The sequence below is a fragment of the Ursus americanus genome, chromosome 29 (genome assembly GCF_024610735.1).
Source record: "Ursus americanus isolate L20-20 chromosome 29, mUrsAme1.1.p, whole genome shotgun sequence".
Classification (NCBI taxonomy): domain Eukaryota; kingdom Metazoa; phylum Chordata; class Mammalia; order Carnivora; family Ursidae; genus Ursus; species Ursus americanus.
Genome location: NC_142155.1, coordinates 23,475,138 through 23,502,437, shown reverse-complemented (window position 1 = coordinate 23,502,437; position 27,300 = coordinate 23,475,138). Strand labels below are relative to the sequence as shown.

At 41.1% G+C, this 27,300-nt stretch overlaps 1 protein-coding gene across 1 annotated transcript in view; it reads left to right on the top strand.

Moving 5' to 3' along the window:
- Positions 1 to 27,042, top strand: part of LRRC1 (leucine rich repeat containing 1) — a 119,291-nt gene extending 92,249 nt beyond the window's left edge. The window contains exons 8-14 of the mRNA XM_045802582.2: positions 1,607 to 1,751; positions 3,885 to 4,003; positions 5,448 to 5,531; positions 15,256 to 15,371; positions 22,266 to 22,438; positions 23,803 to 23,939; positions 25,564 to 27,042. Of these exons, the coding sequence (XP_045658538.2) occupies positions 1,607 to 1,751; positions 3,885 to 4,003; positions 5,448 to 5,531; positions 15,256 to 15,371; positions 22,266 to 22,438; positions 23,803 to 23,939; positions 25,564 to 25,722 (933 nt within the window). The 3' untranslated portion in view covers positions 25,723 to 27,042. The remainder of the gene's footprint in view (positions 1 to 1,606; positions 1,752 to 3,884; positions 4,004 to 5,447; positions 5,532 to 15,255; positions 15,372 to 22,265; positions 22,439 to 23,802; positions 23,940 to 25,563) is intronic.
- The last annotated feature ends 258 nt before the right edge of the window (positions 27,043 to 27,300 follow it).

Here is a 27,300-nt window from a genome sequence, read left to right as displayed (position 1 = left end):
CCTCACTCACAGCTAAGGGAAGGAAGGAACTAATTGCAGTCTCTTTCTGAGGTCTTGGCTGCATTTGGGGAAAGGAGACAAATTAGCAACCAATGTGGGTGAAGATTTGGTTAATACCTAGATTTCTCTGGGAAATTATGAGAAATCCTGGTTGGGAGAATTCTAGTTACTTTGAGAGTCACAGAATGGGGAATAAAAATACCATGAGGTTATCAGGAAAGTAATACACCAGCTCTGGGGCATGACGGGGAAAGAGAGAGAGAGAGTGTGTGTGTGTGTGTGTGTGTGTGTGTGTGTGTGTGTACAGATGTGCATAAATGATTGTGTACAAATACAAAATGCCACATCCTGAACACACAAAAAAATCATGATTCCAGTGATCTTGTCATAAATGGTTATTTAAATGTCTCATTCATCCCTCTTTATAAACTTCTATTTATAAACTCATCAGATAGTCTAAATAATTGGAATTACTTTCCTATCATCATGGATGACAGAAAGAAAAGGATACAAAGGCATTGTTAAAACAAATTAATGAAAAAGTAGAACACCTTCAAGGGTCAGGTCTAAAATTAGTAGAAGAGCAGTCTGGTTTCCTACAGACAGGAATTGCAGGGGTGGGTCCATGGGATACGTGTTAAGTAAGAGAGAAAGAAGCTGGAAAGAATCAATCAGACCAAAGGAAGTGTAGATTGAAGGCTTTGTACTTACGTAGATATCAGGGAGCCACCAGACATTTTAATGTTTTTAGTAGAAGGGTGGTCTGATTACATACCTATAGCTAGCTGTGTTTACAGGAGGGAAATATGGGAACAAGAGTTCGTAGTGCAGACTTGGCCAGAGAGTGTGAGGCTCGGAGCTAACGGTCCAGGTGGAGGGTAATGACAGGAGGAATTTAATACTGTGGTGGTGGGAATGGATAAGGGGAGGCAGGTATGAGAGAAAAACCGTGCATTTTGTGAGTGGGAGGTAGGGTATCTCTTGAACAGAATGTTGGACTCATTGAGGTAGTTTCCCTGCTCCTGGGAATATCTGTTTCCTTTGAAAGCAGGATGCTTCTCTCTTCTGTTGAGGTTGAAAGCGACAGTGGGTCTGGATTCTCCAGTGTTGCTGGGGTACAGTTGCATTGATGTTTGCTGTAATAAGTGCTACTGGTCATGGGAGATATAAAGTAGATGGTTTCTTAACAGAAAATCTCAGGGTCGCCCTGAAGTATAAGCTGCTTATTGAAGTGATTGATTCCAAACTTGAAGAACTGGATTCTGGACTCCTTTTATTTATTTATTTTTTTTAAATTATGTAACCATAGAATCATTTGGTCTGTCTTGGTGCCAGTCTCTTCATCTGTTAAGTGAGAATGATTCCTTGCCTGCGTGAAGTTGGAGGGCTTGGCATCCCTCCCAGCTCCGTGTCTGTGATTTTTACAGCTTCCCGTTTTCATTGGAAAGGGGTCTGGAAATTTACTCCAGCCTTCTCATATAGATAAACGCTAAAGAAACATCCTTGGGACAACTTTGGGATTTGACTGTGAAAACTCACTGTAAGAAATTCCTCTGTACTGTGGCAGGTTTAAGCACGAGTCTCTTTTTCTGTGTCGTTGATGCAGGAAATAGGAAATCTGAAGAACCTGCTGTGCTTAGATGTCTCTGAAAACAGGTTGGAAAGACTTCCTGAAGAAATCAGTGGCCTGACTTCATTAACGGATTTAGTCATTTCCCAGAACTTACTAGAAATGATTCCGGATGGCATCGGTAAGTATGGAAAGTAACTCCCTACTAAAGATGCTGGCTGTTGTCTCTGGCCTTTGGGTCTCACTCTGATCCTTTGGTCACCACTCTCAGATGCTGGGGATGTGACTCCTTTAGTCTCCATGTCATTTATTTGTTCTTAAAGAAGGCATGCAAAGAACATTCAATGCAACTGAAGTTTCTCGATAGGCAAGTATTCGGTCATCCTGGTTTGGTAGCAGTTGTAGGTATGATTACTTCTAAGTGTTGACTCCTCCGTCTCTTTGGCATCTTGTCTCAGTGTTTTCAGTAAAGATTAGTCCAAATAATAGATATGTTTCAGGCATGGGAGCAGTCTCTAAGAAATTTATAAGTGAGTTTCCCAAATAGTTTATGAGAAAGTGACTCTGACCTTGCTGCATGACCTAGGGGAGAATGGTGTGTTTGAGTTGAGCCTTTTCTCATACGTTGAGAATAGTCTTTTCCTCTCACCATTCTTTGCCATTTCCTTTAAAATAAATTAGTCCATATATTTCCTTTACCGTAAAGTCATTCAGTCCCGTGTGAGAAAATAAATGCAGGGAAGGTATAAACAGACAAGGACCGGGAGCTCCACCGTAGCAAAGCCGCTTAGAGGTTGTAAGAAACTATGTTTAACCATGTAGTCAACATAGGATTGCTGTCTTTGACCTTTGTTTAATTTTTATTCAAAATATCAAAGAAAGTTGCTGAAAGGTTTTCTGTAGTTGGAGAAGCTGTATGACAGAGGACCACTTCCTTTCTGGTATTTGGTCAACATGAAAGCAGTAGCTGATCGTAGCAACTGGGCAGGAGCACAGACGTTGCCTTTTGGTTCAGACTGGTTGGAAAATTGACGGGGATTTTGACTCCAGGTAGAGATGGTCGGTGAGAATGATACGTGGCATCCGAAAACGGTTGTGGGAACTGAGATAGGAAGTAGGAGGCGTGACATGGCTGACTTCAAGCATTTGAGAAGCCGTCCTATAGAAGAGAAGTCAATTTGTCACTGCATTTTCTAGTTCAGAGTGCTGCAAGGAAAGGATATAAATGAAATACTGGTTACAAATGAGTCTGGGCTGCTTAGTGAAGGGATGAGTTCCCTGTGACTTGAAGTGTTCAAGGAGAGGCGGCAAGACTACTGGCCAGTAAAACTGTTCAGGAGACGCCTCAGTTGGAGGGAGATCTATCGATTCAATTCAGGGTGCCCTGTGGAGAAGCCCGTGCCTCTCCTGCCAGTGAGGACAGGTGGAAACCCTCTGGGGACAGTGTTAGTAGGTTATCGACTATGCTAGATAAAGAGCTTACGAATCTGTTGGTTCTCCTGCCCTGCTCTGTGACAACACACAAGGCAAGTTAATTTTTTCAATATTTTCATTTCTTCAGCTTTACGTCTCCTTTAAGATAGAGGCCATTTTCTGATTTTACTGGGGACAGTGTCCCCATGCCAGCCTCTCTCAGTAGATAATGAAGGCTATCTGCTTTGTAGGTTCATTCCTTGAATTATAGTTGAAAATGAGAATCTAAAAGATTGAGGATTTCCTTCATTCAGTGGGGACATTGAGGAAGCTGTGGTCACCCCGTCCCTCTTTTCCATGGCTTGCGGGCACCACCAGAAAATCCACTTTTCGTGCCCTGAGTAAAATACACTCAGTTCTTCATGTGGCATTTCAAAGGTTTCCATTTTATTCTGCATATCTAGAACCACTACAGAAGCCTCACTAAGCCACTTTCACTCCTAGGTGATAGAATAAACCACACTTTATTTTTTGTTTTTAGTGAGGATGATTCTTGGAGTAAGAAGAAAGTCTCTCTCCTTTGTACAGGAAACATTTCCTGTTCTTAAAGATCTGTCAAGAGCTAGCTGTTTGCTTTACTATAAAGTTTCTGGCTTTGACACGATTTTTTATGTAGTGACTTTTAAAATGATTTGTTTCTAATTGCTGACTGTTTCTGATGTTGTGATAAAATTAACTCTTCACCTTTAGTGATCTAAATGAGAAAGATGTGGTTGCATAATGTAAAGCCGGGTGACGAAAAAAAATGAATAACTACTTAACAAAGAACAGGAGATAAGAGATACCAAGCGATGATTAGGAAGACAGTTATAACTAATGAGTTGAAATAATGCTTTTACAGGAAAACTAAAGAAACTGTCGATCTTGAAGGTGGATCAGAACAGACTCACACAGTTGCCTGAAGCGGTCGGGGACTGTGAAAGCCTCACTGAGTTAGTTCTTACAGAAAACCGGCTCCTGGTGAGTGTGGGTTGCACATTCAAGTGGATATGGATAGTGTGGTTTCTGTGTCATAAAGACTTACTAGGGTAGATTCTACTTACTCGTAATTGGGGTGGACTGTGTGGATATTTTCTTATGTTATATCTAAAAAAAAAACGGGACTTGGAAGCAAATGCAGGACCCAGAGATGATTTGCATTTAACCTGCTGAGGTGAAGAGAATGGTGGGTCAGCTGACAGAGGTGTCCGGTGAGGGGTGGGGACGAGCCACTGGCAGTGGGTGTGCTGATGCCTCTGCCATGGTGTCCAAGGACCCCTGGAGGCAACCTTCTCACAGGGTTCTTTGAGCAAGTGGAGGGAGAGAGAGAGAAGGGGAGAAAATGGTGTTTGGTTGGAAAAAGCCTAGGTGGGACTGGGGGGATGAGTGCCCTTTGCGGGGTTGAGTGTAAAGCTGAGATCTTACCTTACCCTAAAGATTGGGGGTGGTGGTAGCTGCAGGTGTCCCACACTTGGGCCAGGCTTCCCCATCCTCCCAGGGCAAAGCTTTGGCATTGGCCACCTGCGGCGGGGGCGGGGCAAGTTAGCAGGATAACAGCAGATCTCTGTTGTTCCTCCCTTCCTGCTGCTTTCTCTGCTTTCATCAGGCCCTCACTGATCACTCCATCCTCTCCTCCTCTCTTCATTGTCTTGTAGCAGCTATGTTTTTTGTAAAAACAGTAAGCAATGCTCTTTAGGTGGAGAGAGTAGAAAAAGACAGCACAAATGGGTAGGACGCAGAGCCGGTGCAGGAGCCCAGCCACATCTCTCCTCACGCGGCTTGGGCAGCCTCCTCTGGCCGGTGTAGTGAAAGCGCCCAAATCTTCTGATGCTAGTTTATGGTTTTAGGCTTACAGATAGTTATCATAATGGCTGTAAACATAACGTTCACCCCTGGCTTCCAACAGAATGTTGAAGACCCCCCCATCAGGGCCCCACCTAGCTGCTAGAGTGCTCTGCCTGTCCCACCCCTCAGTCCTGCTCACCTTGCTCCTGTCCCCATGCCACCTGCCCTTCCCCCAGCCCTGTGAAACCCCTGCTCAGGATTCCCATTGTCCCAGCCCTCTGGCTTCCAGGTCATCCAAGCCATTCTCCCGGTGTGGTTCTCAAAGGTGCAGGGAATGAAGGGATGAATCTCGAGGTGCAAATTCTTACTTAGGTTGAAGAGCATTACCTCTTTACTTTGTGTTTCACTGTTTCCAGATCTGTGCCTTTGACTTCCTTTCATTGAAACATACTCTGGTTTTAACAAAAATGCAAAATATTTCATTCTACATCTTCCAAGTGAGCTTTGACCTATCCGATATTCAGAAAGAACTATTATGTCTCTTGCTGGATGAGATTTAAATCCTTGAAAAGATCTGTTTTACTGTGAGTCATGTTAAAAAAAATGCATTAAATTAATAATTAAAATGTTATTTTAACAGACCTTACCTAAGAGCATTGGAAAACTTAAGAAGTTGAACAACTTGAATGCAGACAGAAATAAATTAGTGTCTTTACCAGAAGAGGTATGTGCTTTAAAAAAACAATAATTGTAAGGAAATAACAGCACACAAGGGATCAAAAATGTCACGTTTTAAAAGACTTAATGCGGTGCTTTTTAAATGTTATGTACTCTCATTTGTGAGCATAGAGATGGTTGGAAGAGTTATATCAAAGAACAAGCATCAATAGCATTAAAGCGAGTAGGTGGGTCCAGATGACTGAGCATTGTTGAGAAAGGTGAATTGATAGGATTTTACGTGGGAGAAAGAGAGAGTTTGACATTTTGGGCTTGACATACAGAGAACCATTGACAGAAATAGGTAGTTTGGGAGCTTAGCAGAGGAAGTAGATAACATTGGGTCTGAGTTTAGTGTGAAATTAAACTGCTGCCTAAGCCATTGGAATTATAAAAGTGGATCTTGATGCAAACCTTCTCGTGGGCAGAGATCGATAGTAGGCGGTGTTCATGTCTGGGGGAGCGTGAATGAACTCTTCACGGAGGTATGCACCTAGAGGAAGGTGAATGGGAAGCTGTAGCCGGATTCTTAGGATTATTATTATTCACTTCTGCTTTTTTTTGTCAACGGTCCAACCAGGGGAGGGGACCATCGCCATGCATTGTGGGGAGTAATACAGACGTCGGGGCACTTCAGTCCTAGCAAGGGGATTGCTGGAAACAAGAAGGAAACTCAGAGCAGATTGAATAAGGAAGCATGTGTGATGTTTGACAAGAGGGCGTACCTTCTGTTTGGAGCCAGGAGAACTGGAAGATGGGGCCTTGATTTTTTTTTGTTAGCCGTTAGCCTGAAACTCAGTTTAGCTGCCTTCCTTCCCCCAATCGAATGTTGGTGAGCCCCGCCCCCTTTGCTAGGCCTCACATGAAAAGGTGTGATATTGTGTGATACGATCCCTGGCCAGGAGCAGTGTCCTTCCTATCTCTGTTTTGACCCTTTCCTACATCTCTCTTGGGATAATTTTAAAGCTACCATCCCACCAGCCAGAACTTGTGGGTTCTTATTTTCCTAGAGCCCTTCTCAGGGTGTCTGAGCTTTGCCTGGTTTCTCTTTCTCTTTCCTTGTCTTGGTGCTATACCCTCTGTGTCCCAGTCTTCTGCCTGAGCAAGACGGCCAACATTCCTGAAGGGAAGCATGGAGGGTATTTGTCATAAATGTGGCCATATTTTGACCCACCCTTACTCTGAGCACTGGTACTTAAATAAAACTGTTGCCCGCAGAAAGACTTCAGTACATCTCCGCTAAACTGGGACGCAAGTAGGAGATTCTGCTAATCAGAACATGTTGGTTCCGGTCTCACAGTGATAAACCAAAACACAGAGCTGATATTCTGAATATCGATTTTACTCTTGTTGAATGGGTAGCAGACTGGACACGTAGACACGTGCACAGAGAAGTGGGGAAGATTGATTACTTTCTTTCTAGGTGCTGTCATGTTTGTTAACTCCCTGAATCCACACAACAGCTTTTGAGGTTGTAAGGGAGAGTTCCTCATTTTCCAGATGAGGAAGCTGAGGCCAGTGGAAAGCCTTCCTTAGCAGGCCTCACATAGCTAGCAGTTGGTAGAACGGGCTCCAGAGATGTGTCCCCCACTGCCCGCTCACTGTTCTTCCACAGGCCGAGAAAAGCACGGCCACTCAGGGCATACAGATTCAATGCAGTCTTTTCACGTGTGGCCCTGAGGTAAGACAGGACCTTGAGTCGGTAAAGAGAGGTCAAACTATCTTTAGTTTGGACATGTTAGAAAATTAATACATTTCGGGATCATTTTCAAGGTTAGTACTGAAGAAAGCACTTGGGAGTTGAATGTCCATCCCCAGTAAGTTTTCCCACGCAGCCCGTCTTCCCAGTCCCCCTTTTCTGATTCTCTTGCAAAGAATACATCCTAGGCACAACTTTAACGTTTTATTTGTGTAAAATTACTGCCATCATGTCAGCATCTGTCCTCTTTACATTTTAAGAGAATGAAACTTGTTCTCAGGCTTCAGAAGGATATGCCCACCACGTGCTGTGCATCTGGGTAAATTTATTAGAACAGCATCTCAGGATGTGGAAGGTGAACGTGTTGTGAAACTAGTTCTAGCTTCACAGCATTTTAGTTAGCTCTCACGTGTTACCCGCTCTCTATGAAATTGTGATGGGTTTTCTGGCATGTAGAGCTTGATAACTGAATAAAGTCTGTGCCCTTTCCTGTAGCTGTGAGAAAAAGCAGAGAGTGTTGAGGTTTTTAGGAACTGGCTCTCTTCTAGCACACCTTCACTACTACTCACGCACACTCACCCCCCAGGGTAGGAAAATGACGAGCCGTGTCCCTGTTTCTGCTGCGGGTTACAGTGGTGACCCAGTAGGAATGGCTGCTGAGTGCTTGCCGTTGACCATCGGGGCTGAGCAGTCAGACCACTGCAGGCCTCCTGACTCGAAGTGTGTCGTGTTGGTCTGCACAGCATAGCTGTTCCATGAGTCTCTGTGCAGTGAGTGAGTGTGGTAAACCCTGTGACCGCATGTATGAGGGGGGCGGGGGGTGGGGAATCGGGGCAGCGGGGCCTAGGGACTGTGTGTGTGTGCACTTGCTCTGCCTCCAAGCTTGATGCCATTTGATTGTATCCTGTACTTTCCTTGATTGGATTCTGCACTTGCAAAACTCTACTACCCTCTCTCGAACAATTAAGTTGCATGCATGACACATCTCAGCTGAAATGCTGACCTATTCAATATATATGCCAAAAACCCATAATTGTATTAATTGCGATTGGTCTGGTGTGCCATGTAGCTCTCCCTACTTTTTGTCTTTAATTTGATACTATTGTATATCATGCTTTAGAGCACAGCTCCTCAGTCTCTGGCAGCATTTATTTGTTTTTTTTTTTTTTTTCCCAAATGAAGGGAAAATGTACTGTGTGGGTCACAATAATAGATTCTGTTTGTGTTTTGTGGTGTTACTTGTAGTAAACATTTGCAAATCAATGAATGTCTCTTGTTTTCTTAATTGTTAGCTGCTTGGAAATTTAGAAAAGTCGGGTAAACTTGTTATCTTGTAAGTATTGTTCAGACCACAGTTGCATCTCTAACTTCCATTTAATGCATGAAGATTTCAAATCAACTGACTGCTTTGTGTGTTCCTCATTGTAAAATAGTGGACATTTTCCTCTGAACTTGTTTTTTTTTTTTTAATGACCGCATGGCCTGGAACCTTATTTTGTTATGTGTTTGTCAGATTTGTTCAGATTGTTCTCTCTCAAAAGAATGCTTTTCTGTGAATTACATTTTAAGTTATTCAGAAATTCCAAAAGGCATAACGTGACAGCTCATCTGTCTTCACTAAATTCTGGTTTGTCAGCACAATTCTCTCTCTAATGGAAAGGCTAGATTTGCTTTATTTGCTACACGTGGCATGCTTCTGATTTTCAAGCTACTTATTTGTGTCTTTTATTTCTCATCCTGTCGTGTAAGTGTGTATGCTTCTGGGGGAAAGAAGGCTTCCTAAAAAACTCATGTTTTTGGTGGAGGGAAGAATTAAGAAGAGACTGCGTTGTGTGATGCGTGGACAGACAGGGAGTTGGTTTATGTGTGATTGTGGGTATGGTGAAAGAGAGCCAACAACTTCATAATATTCCCCAGCCAAATCTTACCTTTGAACAGCCTGTACCAGCTAAAGAGTTTCTGGCTGGAAGAAATTGAACATGTGTCCAAGTTTAGAGTCCAGTCTTTTGTCTCCGTTAAGTCAACATGAAAGTGATCTTGACTCCATCACACTTACCCAGTCAATAGATAGGATTTGCAGATCATTTATCAAAGCTCGTTTTTGTTTTTAAATCAGGTACTCTGTAAACGTTAATTACCCATAAATATTGTGATTTTCAGAAGTGTCTGTGGTGATAGAGAATTCGGTTTATGGATAGCTTTCTGTCTTATTATGATTTAGTGTAAGCTTCCATCATATTCTAAAATGGGTTATGATAAAAGAAATAAGATAAAACCTAAAAATACTAGAATAAAATATAGTTGGCCATTGGATTTCAAAATGGAGAAGGCATTCCCAAACTTACAAGATGAAACAAGTCCTAAAAAAAAAAAACCCACAAAAAACAGTTGATAGATTTGTCTACGTGAAAATTAGATTTCTGATCTTCAAGAAGGTAAAGACGGCCTGGGGGCCACGGGACACTTACAACATTATAGACGAAGGTGGTCTCTCTTCACTCTACTAGAAATCCTTCCAGATCATTGAGAAAAAGATGTTCCCACTAGAGAAGAGTGGACAAAAATTAAAGCAAAAAACCCACCACAATAAACAATAAGCGATTCAGAAGGAAAAAATAGAAATGGCTTTCGATGTGAAGAAATTTTAGCCCCATTAGTATTCACAGAAATGTTAATGGAAGCATTTTGACCTATCAAATTGTCAAGATTAAAAAAAAAATGATACCCAATGTTGGCAAGGGCACTGGAAAATGCATAGATAAGATGGAAGTATAAATTATTATGTCTTCTCTGGAAGGAAACAGGGTAATATTGAAACCTTTGAAAGGGTTCATACCCTTTGATTCTGCAGTGCTACTTCTAGGGCTTTGTCATAGGAGCACAGTTGTGGTACACATGAAAACCATGCACAAGAATGTTTCTCGTGTATACGTAAGGGGCAGCTAATAGGTACACATACGGGGCAGTTCACAAGTGCCAGGCACTGTACTTTCCTGTATATTCATATCTGTTCTTCACAGCAGTCCTGTGAGGGGTAGGTAAGTCGTTATCAGCATCCAACAGACCTGGAAACCCAGACTCAGCTGAAGTAACTCGCCCAAGATTACACAGAAAAGAAATGGCAGAACAAACTAGAAGCGTCTAATGTGGGAAATTTGTGAAGTGATCTGTGAGACATCTATAGAATGAAATAGTTATGTGGTCAATAAAAGTCCTTTTAGAAACATAATGATGTGGGAGGACATTTCTGATGTCATATGTAAGCAAGGGTGCTGAAGATCATAGTGTTGGTCCTAATTTCATCGAAGCATATACATATCACAAGTGCATGGCAATAATACCGAAAGATTGTACTTCAGAATGTTAATACCGATTATCCCTTTGGGGTAGGATTTGGTCAGAGTTTTTCCTTGTGCCTTTATGTGTATGTATGGGTTTTATTTTCCAGTCAACGTAATGTACTGTTTTATAATTAGAAATGAAGAATGCCATAGCTATTAGTGGATATTTTGATGTCAGTGGCCCAACAATTCAAGAAGTCCCAAAGCCACATGATTTCCAAAATATTTATGAAATAGGAACATTCAAATAATATGCCGTGGATGATGATGGGAAAAGCAAAAAACAGTCTTTGGTTTCTAAAATTACTCACCATGTTATTACAGCTCAAATTGTATTTTGACCAGATTTTGCTTATTGTACGTTTTCCTTTCTGCCAGTGAAATATGGGTTCTGTTCTGTTACATAGAATATTAAAAGGCCGATACTGAAGTAAAAGGAAAGTTTCTTCACACTTGGGGCAGGTGTTCAGAAAGTGGAATATACGTAGACAAAGATGACTAATACAGGCTTTCTCTTTGGATCACTGTGATTATCTCCTCTTGAGTTATGTCACCTGCAGGCAATTAATACACAGTGCAGCTGACCCGACTAAGGGTTTGCTCAGTGACCTGCAGGTCCCATCTCCTGGAGATGGGTCAAATCAGGTCCAAACAGTGAAGGAAGGTATTGTCTGGAATTAAGACACACAAGCCAGCAAAACAAAGATTCTCAGCTACATTCTGTAGTTCTCCAAGTCCAACCCCTTGTATTCTGGGAAGGTGCTATTATGTGGCTTAAGGAAGTTTAAAAATATCAGCTTCCTACGTAACTGGTAATAAGTTATTTAAACAGTGACTCTGCTTCCCAGAATTTCTAAGTGATACAGGCATTTTATCCTGATGATCACTCAGGACCCTGTAAACTCTGCCTCCTGAAAGCAGAAATACACACGAACCGTATGTATACTACAGTACTGAGTTCACACCCGTGCTTCTCTCGCAGTAGAGTCACCGTGTATTTATCCCTAGTATTGATCACGGTGACATTTTGTCATTTTGTCACTGTGATGCATTGCTGGGGAGAGATTTTTTAAGAAGGTCAGGTGTGTTCTGGGAGGAGCTCACCAACGTCAGCGCACTTCCAACAACACAGCAGGCACACAAGTGTTGACTGAGCTCGTGCTTTGGATCTGGGACTTTGACTTCTTGGAAAGACAATAACCATCACACTGGTTTGCCAGCCACGTTTATTAGACCAGGTTCTGCAATAGGTGCTAAATTGTATTTGTGGTTTCATTTAATTTAATCCCAAGTGTTACTTTGGTTAAAGTAACATAGTCAAATGCATAAAACACATGACTGAGCCTCAGATCCAGCCCAGGTCTGTGTGATCCCAGAGCATCCTATTCCAGTGTGCCACATTCCTCTCTGATGTAGGAAGAGCTGTACCTTTTGAGTTATGGTTTTTACTGCTTAATGGTCTTGTCTCAAAGCCAAAGGTTCGTGCCATGCCTTCCTGGCTGATTTGGAAAGAGGTCTCTATTTGTGCACTGTTTTGCCTAGGACAGCACGTGCCTCTGAGGGTGATGAAGGCGTCCCCAGCACACTGGGCAATAACACTTGCTCTTTGTTGGCATTGTTTCATTGTTTTCCAATATCCGTCGACAATAGAGATCAGGAGGTCACTCTGCCTGCTGTGACAACCCAGAGTGCCTAGGAGGCTCTTGAATACAGTTGCATTCCACCCCTTGAGGTCTCAGATGGTTTAGAGATTAGAATGGGAAAGGAAAAAGAAAAAATAAACAAATGAGACTATAAACACAGTAGAGAGCTCACACACTCCATTGGGAGTTCACATTATTTCCCCCCAAAAAAGACTTAAGGGGTGTTTACTTGTCCAGAACTTTTATTGCTCCAACAACTGCTAGAGCCCTCTCTGACCCATTTTAGTTAGTTAATTTTTTATAGATAGTATATGTACATTGATACAAATTGAAAACGTTCACATGGTATAGTATTAGGACCCCAAAACAGATATCGTACAGGTGGCTGGAGCAGTGGACAGCTTCATGACAAAGTGCCCACAATTATGATGCAGTCCTGGCTCTATACATGCTCCAGTAGCTTATTTTACCATTGTGAGGGTTGCGTATGTGAATAACTGCTTTGCCTCCCTGGAGTGCAGATAAATTTTATGTCGTCAAAACCAGGCCAGGATGATAAGGTTAAAGTGAGGTCTAGCCTCAGCCACATGCTGACCTGGAGGACCCCCCATGTGGCACACAGGCCCACCACTGAACCCAGAGTCCAGTGTACATGTTGCAGGGTCATGGGGGATTCCCCTGCATGAGGAGCTTGGGGATTTCTTCCCATGAATAGATCTTTGTTGGGATCATCTCAGTTTATCAGAGAAAATCTAATCATGTCAATCTTCAAAAGATTCAAAGTTTTGAATCCTCCTGTAATATTCCTGGGCATCTGAGTAAAACTGATGATTCTCTTCCTTAAGAGGGAAGAATGCCAAGCCCTTCAAAGATCCCGTCGTATATCTCTTTTAGGGCATGATATTGGGGCCCTATATTTGTAAAACCTAAGAGAGGCCTCTCTAATGATTCTTAATAGAAAAAAGAAGAGTTTTGTGGTTTTCATTTCTACACATGGAAGCAGATATTAACTTCAAGTAGCAGGCTTTCACTAGTAAATAAACATAGTGTATAAACATACCTAGATGAGAAAAGTTGGTAGGTAGGATGGGTACTGCACTTGCCAAGCACCTTGGTTATATGGACATGTGCAAGTTAAACAGCTCAGTGAAACAATCTGTCAGAGAGTTTGTGTAGACCATAATTAGAAACGCAGAGAGCAGTGTATCAATATGGACTGTGGGGTTTGGGGAAGACTTGATGGTGTAGAGGATATTTAGCTACTTGTGGAAAGTTGATAAGATTTAGAAGGACAGAAAAAAGAAGAGCATTTCTATAAGACACAGTGGGACCAAAATGTTATATTTTAGAGGGCAGTGGATGTACCAGTTTTGCTGGGTTGGGAAATGTGAATACTGAGAAATCATGGGGACAGTCTAAAAGCCTTTCTACATATCTGGGTGTTTTCCATTTTAGACAAATGTTAGTTTGTATTTTCTTATGTTTATTTTTCTTTTATATCCATTATGGTTAAATACCGGGGTTACATACGTGATGTCAAGTCTTTATATTAACTCCTAAGGGAAAACATAGTAAGAGTGTTTATGAAGGTAATTATGTAGCAATTTCATAAATATGCATTGTGCTTTTTTAACATATATATGTATGTTAAACACATAGAAAAGGGCATAAGATGTACTCAGATTATCGTTGAAGATGCAAATCTCCTGCCTCTCCCCAAGTGGGAAGCTGTGGAGTGTTTTTCCATGTGTCAGAGAGACATCATTAGCTTCCTTCATGAGCCTTTTCTTGTAATCACTCTGGTTCAAGATAGTGAGTACAGGAAGAGTGTAGTACTGTATGGAGTCCTGCAGAATGTTGTGTCTGAGATTGAGTTATTTTTCCACCCCCTTGGTTCAGCTTTCCTGACCATAGACACCGTGGCCAGTTGTTCAAGAGAATGACTTAGTTCTTTTGTGCTTATGTTCTTTTTTGAAGATCAGGCTCATACAAAGCTCAATTATCTTTGAATCACTTACTTTAAAAATAAATAAATAAATAGTGATCAGATTTGGTGTGGATGTAGATATTGATGTGTTCTACCAGCGTTAAGTTTATCAGATTAATGTGTGTATTTACCAGATTCAGTTTTTGCTAAAATATTGTTGATTTTGCATTTGTGAAAGGAAAATGAATAATGAATTTACCAAGTTAAGTTGTGAATGACCAAAAGCAATTAGAAGATGTATGGTGGAAAATTAATGTATTGTATTGTCTATCCAATACCCATTTTTTACTACTTCTATTTTCTTTCTTATGTTTGTTGTTTTTTGTATTTTTGAAATGAACTGAGACAGAACACTGGATTTAATATAATGGACAGGTCTTCAAAGGATTGTGTGTGTATCATTGTTGGCCTTATTTTTGAAACTTAGAATTCTTAATCTACCAAATAATATTTACCAAGTTTTACCCATATTACCAAATAATATTTGTCTGACCCTGGGTAGCTTACTTAACGTATTTAAAAGATACAGTTTGGGGCACCTGGGTGGCTCAGTCGTTAAGCATCTGCCTTCAGCTAAGGGCGTAATCCCAGGGTTTGGGATCGAGACCCACAACGGGCTCCCTGCTCCGCTGGGAGCCTGCTTCTTCCTCTCCCACTCCCCCTGCTTGTGTTCCCTCTCTCGCTGGCTGTCTCTCTCTCTGTCAAACAAATAAATAAAAATCTTTAAAAATAATAAAAAATAAAATAAAAGATACGGTTGCATTAGATAGCAGCAGAAAATGACTTGCTTCTCAGAAAGAGATTTTTGAACTGTACTGTTATTTTCTTGATTTAGTTTAGAATATGTATATTTAATGTATTGCAGAGATTTTTATGAACTTATTGGACTATTTAGTGTTTTATATGATTTAAACTAATCATAGTTGGTCTCAGTGAAACTTAAAATCATGTGATATCATTTATGTGTCCTTTTCATGCCATTTGACAAACAGGATACCCCAGTCCCACCACCATCTTCCACAAAAACCTGGAAAAAAGGTGTATTTTCTTTCTCATTGTAGATTGGAGGGTGCTGCAGCCTCACTGTGTTCTGTGTGCGTGACAATAGACTAACTCGGATACCTGCAGAGGTGTCGCAGGCCACAGAGCTTCATGTCCTGGATGTGGCAGGGAACAGGTAAGCATGTTCTGGTTTGCTTGTTTTGAGAAAAAGAACCAAATGTTCATCCACCCCAGTCTGTTATGCGTCTTTGCCATCTTGCCTTTGCTCCATCTTGTAGAATATGTACCAATTAGTCGAATGATACAGGGCCAGAAAGTTGTTAATCTGAGAGCAGGAGTGATGGATCTGGATGGAGTAGAAGAGGTCATGGACGGCCTGAGTGCCGGGCACTTTGAAGTTTAAGTGGACACTTCTGTAGAAATGCTTCCCAGAACAGCAGTACAGTGATGTAAGGGAAACAGTGCTGCCTGAGAACTGGGATACTTAGGTTTTCCCTTAACTTTGGTAGCTTTTGTAAGTCATCGTGAGCCTCTGGGTTTCCTCATCTGAAGGATGAGCTTGAATGAGTTTGAACTAGATTTTAACCAGGGGTCTTGATGTGCTCTGCTAGTGATTCTGAACCCCCTGAAATTGTAAACCAAATTGTATTCAGGGACGTTTTTCTGGCCAAAGGATCCCCAGCTAATGTCAGAATCTCCAAGTAGTCATAATCCAAGTGAAGAGCCATTCAACTCTTATTTCCCAAGGTCACAGCAGTGCCATTTCTCAAGTTCTGAGGTCAGAGGTCATGGTAGACTGCTCCCTTGTTTTTGTAATGTGCCTTCTCTTCACCTGTGTAGAATATGGATTTGTTTCAGCCAGTCTGAACTAATTTTGTCACCACAGATCAAAGATGCACTTTCTTTCCCCTGAGCCTAGCCCAGCTACTCTTCCTGCCTGAGACCCTCTTCTCTGACTCCCACTTTTATCTCTTATCACTCATGTTTTCATTTTCTCCGGGGAGCCTTCTTTGCATGGAGCGTGCTTCTTTGAATTCCCCCTAACATGGCACTCACAGCACCGTATGATAACTGCCGGCTTATGCATGTGTAGCCGTCTAAACCTAAAGTTGTGTGAAGTCAGATTTGGCATCTGTGCCACTGTACCATTTATCCCTGCACAGTGCCTGGTACACAATAGAAGCCTGGTAAATATTTGTCGTCCGAGAAAATGTTAAAAATGTTAGCTTTGCCAAGTGAATGATAGGCCACTGCGAAATGCCTTGTATCAGGCTGCATTGCCAAAGGAATTTAAAAAAATGCTTTTGAGTGTTATATAGATAGGAGAAAAAGTGCTCAGCCAGGGAAAAATAATCAATGATTTTAAATGAGAGCAGCAGTCGGAAGAGCGTTTGGGGAATTGTGTGCTAAGTGCTGATTAACTGGTCACTTAGGTCAGGCACAAGCCACCATTTCTCATTCTGGCTAATGGATTTGAGTAGTCCTGCTAATAAATAGCAGGACTCAGCAGGCCTCAGGGAGGGCCCACCATTTTCAAGTTAAGGCTTTCAGGATGTCTTGATAGATTCTTAAACCACTGACTGGTTACTGGAAATTCAAAAGTGCTTTCTGCTGGATGGTGTCAAACCTGCACATAGAGCTTGGAAGGGTGGTGGTTCTTTTCTGAACTCCAGCAGTAGAAACCCGGTGACTCCAAACCTTCCTGGATTCTTGCCACACCTGTGAGCATGAATTTGCATCGCTAATTCTTGAGCAGAAAGATGGCTCTGATGCCTGAAAACTGTTTTTCACCTGAGTGAAGGCTACAATCTCTAGTTCTCAGAAGGGAAAGTTAAATTTTTACTATGCTTGGGCTGGGGTGGAGAAAACCCCATCAAAAAGTAGAGTTACATAGCTGCCGTCTGAGTCAGTTAAATGTGTCACATGTATATACAGATTCATAACCAAATTTTAAACCTATTAAAATATTTAATTACTACTTATTTAAAGTATTAGTATAGAAACTAATAAAAAAAGGCTACGATGTCAGCTTTTTTTTAGCTTGCAGAAATGTTACACCATGGGAAATTATACCACATACAACAGAAGTTTTTGCCTCTTTTCTCAAGCATTATAAAAATAGCAAATGACACAGACTATATGTTAGTTTCCGCAAATTGTCTTTGACAAGTTTGATAGGGTAACTATAAAATGCCACTTGGAAACTAAGTATCAGATCTTGTGGTGCAGTAACAGAGAAGACGTCTTTTAGCATCAGCTACCCATGGACACAGAATCCATTTCCCTAATTCTTACCCTTTCTCATAGGAGTATCCACCAACTGCACAATATCTAGTATTTGAGGAGCTTTGAGGAAGAGTAGTACCGAATACTAGAACCTGTGGCTGTCAATGGGGAAATAGTTTGTAACTTTGAATTTTATAATCCAAAAAATGAAATGTAAAAATAATGGGGCACCTGGGTGGTTCAGTTGTTAAGCGTCTGCCTTCGGCTCAGGGCGTGATCCCGGCGTTATGGGATCGAGCCCCACATCAGGCTCCTCTGCTATGAGCCTGCTTCTTCCTCTCCCACTCCCCCTGCTTGTGTTCCCTCTCTCGCTGGCCATCTCTCTCTCTCTCTCTCAAATAAATAAATAAAATCTTTAAAAATATATATTAAAACATATTACCTCACAGCTGTTAGAGTGGCTGTTATCAAAAAGGCAAGAGATAACAAGTGTTAGCAAGGATGTGGAGACAGGGGAACCCTTGTGCCCTGCTGGTGGGAAGGTAAATTGGTACAGCCACTAGAGAAAACAGTATGGAGATTCCTCAAAAAATTAAAAATATAACTACCATATGCTGTAGCGATCCCACTTCTGGTATATAGCCAAAGGAAATGAAAACAGGATATTGAAGAGAGGTCTGCACTCCCATGTTCACTGCAGCATTATTCACGGTAGCCAAAATATGGAAACAACCTAAACATCATCAGCAGAGGAATGGATAAAGAAGATGTGGTGAGATATATATCATGGAATATTTTTCAGCCATAAGAGAGAAGAAATTCATGTTATTTATGACAATATGGATGGACCTTGAGGGCATTATGCCAAGTGAAATAAGTCACACAGAAAAAGACAAATCCTCTATGATCTCACATGTGAAATCTAAAAAAGCCAAACTCCTAGAAATAGAGAGTAGAATGGTGGTCCCCAGGGACTAAGAGTAAGGGAGATAGGGAGGTACTGATCAGTGGGTACAAATTCTCAGTTATAGTTGAATAAGTTCTGGGGACCTAATGTATAGCATGGTGACTGTAGTTAACAATACTGCCTTATATTCTTGAAAGTGGCTGAGAAAATCTTTAAATGGTCTCAACACACACACACACACACAAAGTGGTGATTATGTGACTGGATGGAGGTGTTAACTAACTCTACTGTGGTAGTCACTTGGGAATATAGAAATGTATCAAATCATCGCAGGTACACCTTAAAGTTACACAATATTACATGGCAATTATAGCTCAGTAAAAGTGAGAAAAAAATATTAAAAGACAAAACACAACATAGCAGTGTAGCTATACTATGGACGAGTAAGCAGTTAAAGAGTGAGATAATTTCTCTGTGTAGTGACACAGGAGGCCCATGGTACCAAGTAAAAAGAACAGCTGTTGGACAGTCTCATTTTTGTTTTTGCTTTTAAAACAACGTATCTATGCAGTACAACAAAACATTAATAATAGTCCCCCTAGAGGCAGAGTGGAGGCTTGAGGTTACAGGGGGCTTCCCTTTAGGTATTTTCGTATTACTTAAATTTTCCCACTGATTATATTTTCTCTATCTTTAAACAGTTTTGAAAACTTTGCTTGAAACTAAAAATTCTAGTAGGTGGTAGAAGATGAAACATTCAGTTGTAAGAAGCATGAAACTATAGGCTAAGTCAGTATTACATTGATCAGTAGGCCATGTGTAGTTGTTAAATAAATTTGACAGCACAGTCGCTGTAGCAGTGCAGAGGTGGGGAAGGTCACCTCAGGTTAGTTGGTCAGGGATTTAACTGGAAATGAGAGACTTGGCTTATGGTGTAGTTATTCATTTGCTTTAGTCCTTGTACCATTGATGTAAATAGTAACCACAGGCTTTTTATTTTGAGGGGATATGATCCTAAATAAAACAGGGAGATGTAAGGTATGTACAAATAGGGCTGTGGTTTCTTGTGTTGATTCTGCAGTGTACAGAAGGTACCAGAATAAACCAAAAATGTATTTTAACTCGTCTGAAAAGCAGGAACACACACACACACACACACACACACACACACACACACACACACACACACACACACATATATTTTATCCGGGATGGTTCACCCAAGAGAAATGGAGGAGTGTGTGTATGTGTTTTTTCTGCCCCAGGCAGCAGTGAATCAGTGAGGGTTAGCTCAGCCTGCAGAATCTCTGTGTACACACTGGACAGTGAACAGAGCATTTTTTTTCTTTTTTGTCTTTGACACTACTGAAACACCTCCATGGGACACTTAGTCAACAAACCCATGTGTGGTGTGTGCTCGGTTGGCAACAGCCATGTTCAGGCTGGCACTCTGATTCTTTACGGGGAGACTGGTGTTCTGTGATTATAAGATCTGTTGTAGAGACTAGTAATTTATTTTAACTTTTACCATATCATTTGTTATCCTTAGAAGGATATTATTATTATTATATTATTATTGACGCTCTCTTTAGCCTTTTATTTATGCCTTTGCTTTAGCACTTAGCTGCAAAGCCAGTTATTCTGAGAAGGTACCATGACCATGTTTAAGTATTTGTGTTTTGTGCCAGTTTTCAGATCTTAATATTTTTTTCTTTATGCTCTCATGATTAAGAAATATAGAGATACTGACTCTAAGTTTCTTGTGTAAGACCCTGAAACTTTCAAAAGAATTATCCTTTTATTCAATAAAATGAAAAAGAGTTTAAAGTACTTGAAGCTTTCAGTGTGTTAGGATATTCTTTTAAAAAAGTCCCTGTCATCGGGTCTGGCAAATGCATGTCTGTGTCTTTTACTTCCTTGCATTTGAGTAAATGTGTGACAGCCTTTGGGCGGAGGCAGGAATAATTTGTTGTATAAGCATAAGAAATTTCACTTTCTGTCTCACTCAAAGACCCAACACCTCAGAATAGGAGGTGCAGCTGTAAAGCCTCTACTTCCTCAGATTCCTTGCGCGTCCTTGATGGTGTGAGCCTGTCACTTAACTCGGTAGATTCTGGGATTTAAAAATACATATTTGTCACTCAGTTTGGCCCTCATTAGCAAAGTATTAGAGTGTACAATACACAGAGACTTTTCAAGGGATGCATTGACTTTGAAACCTAACTCCCATGTAAGTTACAATTCCACTGACTCAGTACTGCACCCGATATCTATGTGTGGGATGGATCAGCCTTTGCTGGACTGATTGTTAGGAAAAGAAAATATTTTGTAATCTCTAACTAGTATATTGGAAGTATTTTGTAAAACATATTAATTTATTCTTGTGAAGTTTGTTAAGTAATGCATTTGTTGTTAACACTCTCCATGCACTCTTTGATAATTTTTACTTAATTTGTTAAAGTAACAACATTCTGTGCTTACACATTATTTAGATTAGTTTAGTACTGGAGTACAATTTCTCTTCAGATCCCTGCATGGAGTTCAAATTAATTTTCCATAAGCCTGCCCATTCCGAATGGCATCTATGTCTGATAATGCAGCATTGATCTCTTGGTAAGATGTACAGGTAGACCTCCCACAGGTGTTAAACTGGAGATGGGTATGCAAGTGTAGAAAAAAGCCCCAGCAATACATGCTGTCCTATGATTTCTTATGGAATTCATGGGCCAGGGATTTCGTTTAAGAAAATGTGCCTCATCTGTGCCTCACAGAATGCAGTCAGCTCATTACTGTCCAGCTTGTGAAGTCACTGCTGAGATTGTAATTTAATGCACATGGAGCCATCTTTAGAGTAAAAATACTTGATCAAATACAACCTTAGGTTCATTAAACCTTGAATTCCTGGTATCTGCAGAGGTTTGGTTGTTTTCATAGTGCATTGGTAGACTTGTATAAAGCACTGGTTTTTATTAAAGCAGTCTTTTCACCCCCAGCCCTTTTAGCATGTTGGGCCAGGTAATTCTGTTGTGGCGGCTGTCTTATGCATTATAGGCTGTTTAGCAACATCCCTGGCCTCTGCCCACTAGATGCCAACAGCACCGCCCAAAAATGTCTACAGACATTGCCAGATGTCCCTGGGGCAGCAGCGCCCCTGGTTAAGAACCACTGCACTAAAGTAATCTTTGGCAAGTATGAACTATATATGATTCCCAGTGCTGGTCTTTGCTAAAGAGAGTTAACTGGGTGCAGCCACTCTGTCAGACATGTGTGCAAACGTTAATATAAAATTAATCTTTAGGTGTCACATTACAGTTTTTAAAGTGCTTTAATATATACGATCTCATTTTAAACTGAAGCAATGTAAAATGGACATTAATTATCACATGGGAGTCTGGGGAAGTGGGAGCATCTAGAAACTAGAAGATACGAGTTTAAGATGGATACCTAAAATAATCTCCTTAGAGAAAGAAAATGCAGTGCATGAAGGAAATGTTTTAATCTTTATTATAACTGCCACTTAAACTCTTTAGTACCTCAGGCATCTCCTTCTACTCTTCCTCATTTGCCAGGTGCTACTGAAAACAGGTCATCATCAGGGAGGCTACTGCCATTGACTCAGTAAGAACTCCTGCTTCTGGGTCCTTCCACAGTCACAATGGCTTTTTTCTCTTTAAATCGAAACCTCCTAATGTTTTGCCCTGTGGCCAGAGGTGCTGATGAGAGAGATGACAGAGAGGGAGGCACAGTGACAGACTGAGGAGTGTGCTCACAAAGAGTACACCAAGGATTTTATTATAAACATAACATTTTGTTCCATGTTGAGTCCAGTCCCAGGAGGTTCTTTGTAATGGTGGGGTTTTTTTTCTATCTGTATTGATAGGAATTGATGTAATTATAAAATCTGAGACCTTGATGTCTCCTTTTGTTTTAAATTAGGCTGTTACATCTGCCTTTATCCCTGACCGCCTTGAAGCTGAAGGCTTTGTGGTTGTCTGACAACCAGTCCCAGCCCTTGCTCACGTTCCAGACGGACACAGACCATACCACAGGAGAGAAGATTTTGACCTGTGTCTTGCTTCCTCAGCTGCCTTCTGAACCTACTTGCCAAGGTGAAATTAAGAACAATACTCACATGGCTACGAGAATTAGTAGGAGCTAATACCTGTCCATAAGACCTCTTACTCCCACGTGCGTCTGTAATTTGTCTAATATGCCCCTAGAGCCAGCCCAGGTGAGGTTACTGTGGGAAGGTTTGTTCCCCTGTACCTTCATAGAAAAAGTACCCCTCACACCTGCTTAGCATATCTGAAATTTCTTAAACAGCCTTTTGGGTTTGAATAATTGCTAAGGCTGAAAATACAAATAATCTTAAAAAAGTTGAAAGAGTCCCTTAAAATCCAAACTGGTGGTTTTGAGAATTAGTATTGAACATCACTGACAAACGGTTTTTTTTTTTTGTTTTGTTTTAAGATTTATTTATTTATTTTAGAGAGCTAGAGCACGAGTTACCGGTAGGGGCAAAGGGAGAGGGAGAGAGATCTCAAGCCGACTCCACACTGAGTGTGCAGCCCGACCAGGACTTGATCGCACTACCCTGAAATCATGACCTGAGCTGAAATCAAGAGTCAGTGTTTAACCAACTGAGCCACCCAGGCGCCCCCACTGACAAATAGTTTTTTTTTTTTTTTAATTAATAATGATTTTTTTTTATATTATGTTAGTCACCATACAGTACATCCCCGGTTTTCGATGTAAGGCTCGATGATTTTAGTTTTTAAGCCAATCTGTTATTTTAAGTCATTGTACCTTTGTTTTGTAAATTATATGTGGTTTTAAAAAATATTCACACTAACATCAAATTGCTGATAAAAATCTTTTGCTGAGAACTAGCGTGCTCTGGGAGAACAGGAGTCCCCTAGGTAGAAAGGCCCCAAAGCTATCTTGACAATCCCAGCTTTGTTAGAGGAGCTTTTAAGACCCCAAGGGGAAAACAGCAGACTGTGTTACTAAGGAAAGTACTAGTGTCCAACATGTGCAGCCACATCAGTGTCATGAGAAAGGTTTTTTGTTTTTTGTCTTTTGTTTTTAAGTAGGCTCCATGCTCAACGTGGAGCCCAACATAGGGCTTGAACTCACAACCCTGAGATCAAGACCTGAGCTGAGATCAAGAGTCAGATGCTTAACCAACTGAGCCACCCAGGCACCCCTCATGAGAAAGTTCTTAAAGTTAGTATATAGAAAGGAATTGTGAAAAAGGATTCTGTAAATTGTGATGACATTCTATAATGAGATACTAAACATTTATTTAACAGATATTTTATATGATCTCAAAAAGAATTATGCATCATTGAAAAGAAAGGGTAACCCTATCCCAGATTTTTTTCTTTTTGTTTTAAATTTTTTGAAATACTACATAGCAGTTACCAGTCACACAAACCCAAGTTCCCAGCTGATGTGGTCTTTGTTATGACAGAGAACCTGCCTCGCTGTGGGGCACTGGAGAGCTTGGTGAATGATGTCCCGGATGAGGCCTGGAATGAGCGTGCGGTGAACAGAGTCAGTGCAATCCGATTTTTGGAAGATGAGAGAGATGAAGAAGACAACGAAACGGTATGGAAATGGAGATTGTTGGCCTCCCTGAAAAATCAAAATTTAAAAGCCTTCCAAGATCAAAAGTGGCACCTAATAAGGATTTCTTTTAATTTCAAATTGTCTGTTCTCTGCTTTGCCTTCAGCATATAAGAATTTTTTTAGAAGACAAAATTAGGTATTTCCAGGTACTGATTCACCAAATGTATATAAAGCAAATGGAACTTTTGGGGTTTTTTTCTTGACTAGTTGATACTCTTGTTCTTTATTTGTGATAGCATCCCTTCATGCCTCTAGTAAACTGATTGGGAATTTGTTCTGTTTTTGTTGTTGGTGGTGAATGAAGTCTCTTCCCCACCACCATTTAGGGGTGTACCGTGATACCTCCATTCACACTTCACAGCGTAACTTGGCTTGTCTTCTGTGGAGCTGTGCTTCTCTCTCTCCTTGATGTAATCATTCTTCTCTTCACCCTCCAGCGGAGTTGCTTGTGATCTTAGTTGGGTTAATTTACAAGTTTTCATCCCAAAATCAAAATAGATTTGAAAGTACTACTTAGCGTTACTCTATCCACACTTTAAAAATGTCTCTGTGTCAGCCGACGTCTCCAGCAGTCTGTGACAACTCTTGAACTAGTACTAGAAGTTGACTTTGGCTTCTTAAACTCCTTGTGCTGAGATTTTCATAAGCAGAGCTTAGAGGGAGTACCTGCAACCCTCAAAGCAAAGGATGGCTTTTAAATAATTGCCTGTGGTCTTTGTTATTCCAGCTGTCACCAAATGGGATTTTATCTGTTTACAGTAGTGGAGTGCAGAATAGGAATTAGGCAAGACAAAGAGACTTCAGCAGAAAGGAGTCATCAGTGCTTACCTGATGGCTTGCTGGAGGGGGAGGATTTCACCCGTTCCTTCACAGCCTCAACAGTGCCCTTGCCGTGTCGTGTTCCCCTACTTTAGGCTCCTCCTCCTGAAACTCCTGGACAGGCCATTTACAAGACGGAAATACTATTTTATGAGCCAGAGAGCACGTGACATGTCAAATAATACAATTTTTTAAAGATTGTTCCTTCCCTGATACTTCACTCCCAACACTATGGCCTTTATTAGAAGAATGTGAACTCTCTCTCGTAGGTACTATGAGTAACACAGCAGCAAAGTAAGAAAAGAAGCCCTTCTCTCTCGCTTCCCTTTTCCTTCCACTCCCCTGCCTCCAGGGTTGAAGGAAGCCAGAACCACTTCAGATAGTAGTAGACCGCTGCAGTGATTTTAAGTTAGAATTTGTTTACCCCTTTCCCTTTTTCTTTCTTCACACCCCACACTAACATCTTAAAAATCTTTGTTTCCTTGTCCTTCGGGGAACTTCATTTTTATCCTACACTAATCTTACATTTTACAAAGTATTCGTTTATTCTGAAAGTAATCCTTCTATGTGGAGTAGATAAGTTTCATGCGACACTTTCATCTTCCATGAACGGCTAGTAGGCAGCCGCTAGCGCTCAGGGCTCCAAAGGAGGCGCTGCCGCCCCCTCTTAGCTCCTGCGCCCTGCGAAGGGAAGCTTTGTCCCCGAGGGCCCCCACCTTGAAGCTGCGGGTTTGAAAGAGTCACGGCATAAAACCCACACACTCACTCCCCTGCTTGTTTTCAGAGAACACTTCTGCGGCGAGCCACTCCACACCCAGGGGAGCTAAAGAACATGAAAAAGACAGTGGAGAACTTACGGAATGACATGAATGCTGCTAAAGGACTGGATTCAAACAAAAACGAGGTCAATCACGCCATTGACCGAGTGACCACTTCTGTATAGAACTTCACCTTCGAGTTTTACCTCCCGTGTCTTCCCCTGCTGTTGAGACCCTGTCTCCTCCCTGAGGAGCCTCGCGCAGTCCTGGGGCTTCCCCGGAACATGGGCACGTGCGCGTCACCGCCCGGAAACGTGGGCGCGTGCGCGTCACCGCCCGGGAACGTGGGCGCGTGCGCGTCACCGCCCAGGCCGGGCGCTGGGCTGCTGCTCTCCCCATGGAAGTGCCTTACTCGGGCTCCTCAGCCAGCCAGGGCACCAGTGCGCCTCCGGTGTGCCGCCTTTCCCCTGACTTCCAGTCATTTGTCATAAGTAGAATACACTACTGTAAACATCTGACCTTTGTTTCTGTCTTATGTTGGGGTAGGGGAGCGCAGGAAGGGGAATTTTGTTGATCCTCCTCCCTCCCGTAGAGTGCTGGGACATTTTGAACCCAAGTTCTCTTGGACCTACTGATGATGAGAGATAGTTTTATGTATGGGGCATAATTGATCCTTTTTTAAAAAACTTTTTGGCAGCTCAGATGGTGTAAATTTAAAAATTTTGTATAGGTATTTCGTAACAAAAAAATGTTTATTTCTTTTTTGTTATTTTATCTTGGAAACGGTACATATTTTAGTATTTGTGCAGAAAAAAAAAGCAACAGTCCTAAAGTATTTGTTTTCACTTGTACCATCCACTTGTGCCTTACTGTATCCTGAATCGCGTCAAACCAGTCGTACGCAGTGGCATCCTTGAGCAGTGAGATGAGACTGGGAATGTGGTACTTTTAAAGCAGTGTTGGATTTTAATCAGTAATTTACCTGGTGGATTTGTTTTTAACCAAAAAGAAGAGTTACCACCAATTAGTAAATTTTATCAGTTGATTTTTTTAAAAAGATGAACCAAAGGATTAGATTGCTAATATTTCATGTCTTACACTATAACTTTTTATGAATGAGTCTCTTACAATGAGTGCAGTGTCTGATTGTACCTATTGGGAAGGTATATGCCATTTGTAAAATAAAATAGAGCAGAAAAGCACAAAAGGAGAAAACCAGTTCAGAAATTCAGAGGATAAATGAATTATGTACTGCAAAAGGAAGTATGATTTTTATGGAAGAAAGCTTTAAAGTTTTATACTGAGATATAAAACCACAATAAAGCAAAATAACCATATTAGAAATGTTGCTATCTTTGTAAGTGCAATTTAATTTGTAAATAGAGTTTGAATCAAAGTATAACAAATCCTTGCTTCAAGTTTTACTTTTAAATCTGCTAATTTAAGGGGCATGGGGGTGTATTTTGGTGTGTTTCTGTTGATTTCTTTCCTTTTTTTTTTTTTTTTGCATAATGTCATAAAAGAGAAATGAAGAGTGGCAGTCACTATGTGGTATCTAGGAAAATCACAATATTGTTGGTTTTTTGTTTTCTCTCCATGAAATAAAATCACCCTGGAATTAACCATACAACTTTTTAAAATTAATTATCAGCTGGTATGTTCAGATGGTGGCGAGTAGCTGACTGCTTTGACAATGAGCTTCCATCCATTAAATATCTAAACTACTGGTCAGTTTTGAGTTAATTACTTGCCGTTTTGCCACA